Raw genomic sequence first — 6,647 nt, 5'->3', positions numbered from 1 at the left:
AGAGTAAATCTTATAATTTGTCTAGGGGTGTTTAACATTTTAATTTTTAATTTTTTACAACCCTTTAATTCTATTGCTCCTTATTCTTCTTCATCTTCATCCGGTTACTCTCTCTCCGGTAGCCACACAACCACCAATAACTCAGGTTGGTAAGAACCACCGTATAGTAGATAAAGCTCTGCTCTCAGTTACACCTTCAGAGGCGGTCCAAGCTTTGAAGAAACCTTGGATTTTGGTACTCTCAATTTTTTTTAATCTTTTTATTAAATTCAAACCTTTTATTTTCTAGCGATGGTTAATCAATTGTACCGATAACGTTCATTATTGGTAACCTCTTTAATACAATCTTTAAAATACTTCTGTAGCTGTGGAAATGCTGCCACTGTTGTAGTTCCCTCCAACTGTTTGCAAAAATGCCTCTTCTAGTTCTAGTTGGTCTTTTTTTTTTTTCTTGTTTTTCCATAGACAAAGCCCTCTTTGCTAAGTTCAACACAATAAACACAGAGAGAGGAAAAGATGCTGAGACCGCTTTTCACGAAGCCTACTTTGAAGCTTGCCACATTTTCCCTCATCCAATTCAATCAACAGGTACATCATTCCAGCTTTCCCAATATCACCTCATTCATAAATACTGTTTACAGTTTGGTCAATCTTAATTTTTTTTTTCTTTTCCCTCTCCTATGCAGAGAGAGCTGCACAGTAGGAACAAGAAGGCGATGGAGTTCATAGCCAAAGGATGGAGTGCTCTCAAGGAAGTTGATAGAGTCATCGATTACTGTGAGCTCAATGATCGCCGTCTCATTCCTCTCCTTAGGGTAATGATTTCATGAATTATATCTACAAACATCTACACACTAGTTGATATATGTTTATTTTGCTTTCCTATCTATATATGTTCGGTAATTGGGAATATAATTTGATAAACTACGCGCAATGTAGTCACCTAAAATGGAAGGAGAGGATAATATGTTTGATATTGTTCAAATAAATTAAAATAAATAAATTAGCATTGAGAGTTATTAGAATACTAGACTCACCCAAATTTATTTATTTGTTGGTAAGTTGCCCATGACAATTTGGATTTTGAACCCACAACTTCGCCCTCCACCTTATTCTTATAAAGGAGCTACCATTATGATAGATTTCATTGGCAACATGCCAAAGTTGTTTTAATATTCTTCATTTCTTTGAAAGCCAAGCAACATTGACATGTGTAAGGGCTTCTAAATTCAGTCCATATGCTGCTTAATGAACTTATTGGCTTTGATATTGGTTGATTGAGTTATGTATTATTATTATTATTTTTATTGGTATACAGAATTGCCAGTTTATCCTTTTCCTTCATCTTTAGTTCTGATTTTCAGTATACCTTTTTTTAATTGTTGACTTTAATTTGTAGGGGTAATTTCAATTCTATCTGACAATTCTGTGCTTATTTAAAATTTTTTTTTCCCTATTCCAATATCAGGCAGCTAAGGAAAACTTTGAGTTGGCTCTAGAGACCGACAACTCAAATACCCATGCCAGATTTTGGTTGTCCAAATTGCATTTGAAATATCATGTCCCAGGGGCATGTAAAGCTGTGTAAGTCAACGGTTAACGTTTTCTAAGTGAATTTTTTTTTTTTATGGTTATGCCCTGAGGTGGTGTTATTTCAAAATATCATTATTGCAGTAACACGTCAAAGGTGCCTAGTTCATCATAAAATGAAAAAAAAAAATTATGATGCTTTGTTGTTTTCCTAGATAAGGGCTAGTTTCATTTCAGTGAACTACATGGCTGTTGTTAGCTCCTCAAACTAAAGGGCTTAGAAACTGGAATTTTTTTTGGGCAGACCAACAAGATATTGATTGTTTAATTAAACCTACTGTGCATAATATTGATTCTGTCTTACTTTTTATGATAATAGAGGGGCTGCTTTGTTAGTTGAAGCTGCAGATATGGGTGATGCAGATGCACAGTATGAATTGGGCTGTCGACTGAGAGTTGAGGTTAGGCAGCCTGCACTTTGCACTGCAGAAACTATATGTTAAGCAAAGTCATGGGTTTTTTTTTTCTCTTTGGTTTAAATTACACGCACACATACACGCTTAATAGGTCTTAAATCCATGATCATACTTTCCACCTTATTCTTACATGGAAAGGAGATGCTATTTGGGCTAGATCCTGTTGAACTTTTATAGAAAACTGACATAGTCAACCTTATCAATTGGCTTTGAGTTTTCTTGAGTTTTGAAAAGCTTTAATTACTGCTTTGTAATGTTCTTTGGCTTGTCTTTTGGATAGAATGATTATGTCCAATCAGATCAACAAGCTTTCTATTATTTGGAAAAGGCTGTTGACCAGGTATGTTTTCAGAAGGCAGAAGCATTTTAATGAATCTTTTGGATTGTCTCAAAACATTAATGGACATTGTTATGTTATAGATGCATCCTGGTGCTCTTTACCTTCTTGGTGCTGTATATTTAACTGGGGACTGCGTGAAGAAAGACGTTGCCTCAGCATTATGGTGTTTCCATAGGGCATCAGAGAAGGTAACGGAAGCCAATCTCATAGATTGATCAATTTCAGTTAATCATCATGGATAACATTTATGTGGGTGAACACTATCTATTTTACTATAAATCTAATGAGGGTAGGCAAGGAAGTAGTGGAAATGTTAAAGAGAAGACAACCTGCTCTTTATCTAAAGAGTGTCCTTGTATTTACAAGATGTAGAGTTAGAATAAGATTCAAATCTAGAAATTGGTTCACAAATTAGTCTTTCATATTTGCTTGGTCAAAACTGTTATAATGATCAATTCCTACAAACCTGATCTTTCATTCAGGCTGGAATGGATTGTTGCTTCTTCTTTTTTTGGGTGGGGGGGTTGCAAAAATTGTACTCAATGCACAAAACTTTCATTTTTATGGGGTTTAGGAGAAGTGATGGTTTGTAGCCTTACCTCCAATCTTTTTAGAGGCTAATTCTCGGGCTAAAACCTACCACAAATTGCTTTGAATGGAAGACACTTTCTATTGTACCAAGTCTGACCTCTAAATAAAAGGCATGAAAAAAATTTTGATCATTCAAAAATTAAAATAAAATAGTAAAATTCAAAACTAAATTAATATATGAAAATTAAAACCAATTCTCAGGCTAAAACCTACCACATATCGCTTTGGATGGAAGACACTTGCCTTTGCACCAAGCTATAACCTCTAAATTAAAGGCATGAAAAAATTTTGATCATTCAAAAATAAGAAATATAGTAAAACTAAATTAATATATGAAATTAAAATTAAAAAAGGTAAACAAAAAAAAGATATGAAATGATTATTTTTAATATATTTCTACTCAATTATTTGTGATATCAAAATATAATTCAATGTTCTTTTAGATTGCAACAATTATTTATGATTGATTTTGAACTAAATGTTACTACAATTTCTCTTTTAATGTACAAAATCAAATAATCCATTAGAAAAATCGTCTTTTTATTTTGTTGCGAAACTTGGCTTTGACAATATTAATGGAAGAAAATGTTTGTTTCATAATTGCAATAAAAACTGGAAAAAGTAAATAGAAATAAAACTATTTATAACGGAAATAGTATTAACCAAGAAAGTTGAAATCATAGTTATAATCATTATATGTCCCATATTCTTCTTAATGAAAAAAACTAATTAATGTTTTTAAGTAAAAAATTAAGACAAACAAACACAGACAAAAAATACAAACAATCCTTTAGGTTGGCATCACTTAAAATCCAAAGTCTCAAACATGAGACTTTAACTTTGGGTCCCAAACATTAAACATATAAGAGACATCTTGATATATCATCTATTGAAAGAGGGGGGGGGGGGGGGTAATTAAAAGATGAAATCTTTGCCTTTTTCTTTAGAACATCTGGTCTTTCAAGAGTTATACTGGTTATTGAGATATAGGTATGGAGGTAAGTTCATAGATTGTTTTTAACTGAATTGCTTTTTATTGGAAAATTATATATATTTTCTAGCAAAGATTGTGGTTACCAGGTGCTTTGCTGTATAATTTACTGCACATTTTGCCCAGAAATTTAATTGAGGGGAGTTATGGAAAGAATACAGATATAATACTCAGGGTGGTGTCTTAATCCAGAATAATTGTCAGAAAATCCTCCCTGATTGAGCCAGTTGTATTGCCTTGTGCCTGAAGGAGAAATGTGTGCATGTGGATGTGTATCTCCTTCCATTTTCTTATCAGCAAAAAATGGAAAATCTATAAATTCAAACCATGAAATTGTAATTTTTTTTAGACTAGCAAACCTATGTGTTGAACTAGTCTCAGTTTTGTACTTCAAAACATATGTGCAGGGACATACTGGTGCAGCTATTGCATATGGATCCCTTCTTCTAAGAGGTTAGTTCTTCCCACACATGCTTCTCATGTTGTGTTAATTGTGGTCTTTTGATAAGATTTCTGAAGATTGGCTTCAAATGGATTCCTTTTGTTTTACAGTTGTCTTTTCAGATTGATGTTATTGTCCATAGTTTATTTTATACTTCCAGATGGTAGAGTGAAGATAAACACATGACCACATTTGCAATAGGCATTTATTGGATTGTAGTTGACACCTTATATATGTGGACCTCTTGATTGTCTATCATGCGTGCATGCACGTAGCCCGGGGGGGAGGGATGGGGGAGTTATTAGAAGACTAATCAGTAATCACCATAAGGTTCCTCCTTGAAGGATATTCAGATTAGAAATGATAAATTTTAGTTGATTAGAAAAGAATTTAGAGTATTTTCTGTTAAAAACCTTCACACACACAAACACACACACGCACCCTCTCTCTCTCTCTCTCTCTCTGAACTCTTTCAGCTGAGCCCAGTGGTGGCTCACACCCATTGGTAATTTTGCCTTTCTGAATTTTATGCTTAATGGCAAACTGGTGTATCTTAGGTGTACAAGTCCCAGAATCTCTTACGAAATTCAGTGCTAAGAGGGGCTCCTCTGCCAAAACAAGGAAGAACAAAGAAAGCCTCATGATGAATCCAGTAGAGATGGCCAGACAACAGTTCCAAATTGCAGCAAAAGCTGGATGTGATCTTGGCCTTAGATGGTTGGATAGACTTGAGGAGGAAGAGAAACGTCTACTCACTAAATAACATATGTCCAGACATAATTAGTTCTGTGGCACAACTAAACTGACATGAGTACCGACGAAAGGTATTGGCTCAAGATCAACCAATGAAGAAGTCAGTGTTCCGCTGAAACTCCACCATACTTCTTGTCTGTAATGGTTATTTGTCAGCAAGATATTTCTATAATGTAACATGTTGTATGATCTTGAAATAAGAAATATCTTCAAATATGATTGGGAATTGCTCCATGTGCCAAAAAATTCGTCCATCCTTGTGAAAATTGGATTTACTGTGCCAAGTGATTGGGGGTATGTATTGTTGGGTAAGGGTACTTCAGTTAGCTGAAGAAAAAAAAGGATCCCCGCCAATTGAGGGAAAGGATCTCCAAAAGAATTCTTCAATTCTTCCCTTCTTTAGCCAAATGTGCGACACATGACATTCAAATAAATGCTACATGGCTTATATGTAAATAAAAATTAGAAGGAATTGGAGGATTCGGGGGATCTTATCCCATAAAGATACTTGTATTGCTTTTGTCATTTTCTGTGAACAAAGCATCTAGTGGTGTGCCAATCTACCTTTTATGGGGTTGTTTTATAGCATTGTTTGTGCCTTAATAGAAGTGTCACAGGCACACGTAAGTATTTTAACACACACGCACACAAGGGGAGAGGGAGAAGGATTTAAAGAAGCTAACAGTAGTGTATATTCAAAAATGCCTTACACATGCTTTCTTGGACGTTGGCGTCCAGAGAGTGCATGCTTGTTTAATAGTTGCTGTGAGGGCAAGGAGAGTGGCTCTTGGGAGGTAGAGGATCATATATATATATATATATATGTACTTCCAAGAAATATATTCTCCCAGAACATTAACAGTTTGTAAATTAGGAAAAGCAGGTTCGACTTTGAGTAGTATTACTCTCAACTTATTTACTTATCTGAATGTTATAATTGGATTTGGCACTCATTTTAAACTGAGTGGGTGAAAATAAAATCTATAGGCTATAGTTTTCACTGATTATATAGCCATAAAAAGAAAAAAAAATAATAATAGTGGTAATGGTTTGTCATTTTGTTGAATTAGAATGAATAATCAATTTGTATCATTCGTGAGTGATACATGAAGAGCATCTCTCCCCTCTGCCTCACCCTCTGTCCTGGTCACCTCCCTCAGAAGGCTCCATAAAACTCAATGTTGACGCAGCAGTAATANTTTGCAATAGGCATTTATTGGATTGTAGTTGACACCTTATATATGTGGACCTCTTGATTGTCTATCATGCGTGCATGCACGTAGCCCGGGGGGAGGGATGGGGGAGTTATTAGAAGACTAATCAGTAATCACCATAAGGTTCCTCCTTGAAGGATATTCAGATTAGAAATGATAAATTTTAGTTGATTAGAAAAGAATTTAGAGTATTTTCTGTTAAAAACCTTCACACACACAAACACACACACGCACCCTCTCTCTCTCTCTCTCTCTCTGAACTCTTTCAGCTGAGCCCAGTGGTGGCTCACACCCATTGGTAATTTTGCCT

The 6,647-nt window shown here is 34.9% G+C and overlaps 1 protein-coding gene across 2 annotated transcripts; it reads left to right on the top strand.

The window, feature by feature from the left end:
- Positions 1–5,351, top strand: LOC112008974 (uncharacterized). 2 transcript variants are annotated; one of them, XM_065770270.1, is made up of 9 exons: positions 1–235; positions 366–588; positions 687–815; positions 1,469–1,584; positions 1,910–1,991; positions 2,287–2,346; positions 2,427–2,534; positions 4,336–4,381; positions 4,928–5,351. In XM_065770270.1, exons 2-9 carry the CDS (start codon positions 517–519, stop codon positions 5,131–5,133), a joined length of 819 nt encoding a protein of 272 aa, XP_065626342.1. In that variant the 5' UTR covers positions 1–235; positions 366–516; the 3' UTR covers positions 5,134–5,351. The 2 variants fall into 2 exon arrangements, with proteins under 2 accessions (XP_065626342.1, XP_023897102.1); XM_024041334.2 differs by having other exon boundaries at positions 2–235; positions 505–588.
- Positions 5,352–6,647: the final 1,296 nt, after the last annotated feature.

The sequence above is a fragment of the Quercus suber genome, unplaced genomic scaffold, assembly GCF_002906115.3.
Source record: "Quercus suber isolate HL8 unplaced genomic scaffold, Cork oak 2.0 scaffold_29, whole genome shotgun sequence".
Taxonomy (NCBI): domain Eukaryota; kingdom Viridiplantae; phylum Streptophyta; class Magnoliopsida; order Fagales; family Fagaceae; genus Quercus; species Quercus suber.
This window is presented reverse-complemented; position numbering and strand designations above follow the sequence as displayed.

What these genes read in the sequence shown, in the direction of transcription:
- LOC112008974 (XM_065770270.1), top strand. Translation starts at nt 517, where the DNA reads ATGCTGAGACCGCTTTTCACGAAGCCTACTTTGAAGCTTGCCACATTT. An exon ending in GTCTCATTCCTCTCCTTAGG is followed by an intron (nt 816 to 1,468) that starts GTAATGATTTCA and finishes TTCCAATATCAG; the next exon opens with GCAGCTAAGGAAAACTTTGA. An exon ending in TCCATAGGGCATCAGAGAAG is followed by an intron (nt 2,535 to 4,335) that starts GTAACGGAAGCC and finishes ACATATGTGCAG; the next exon opens with GGACATACTGGTGCAGCTAT.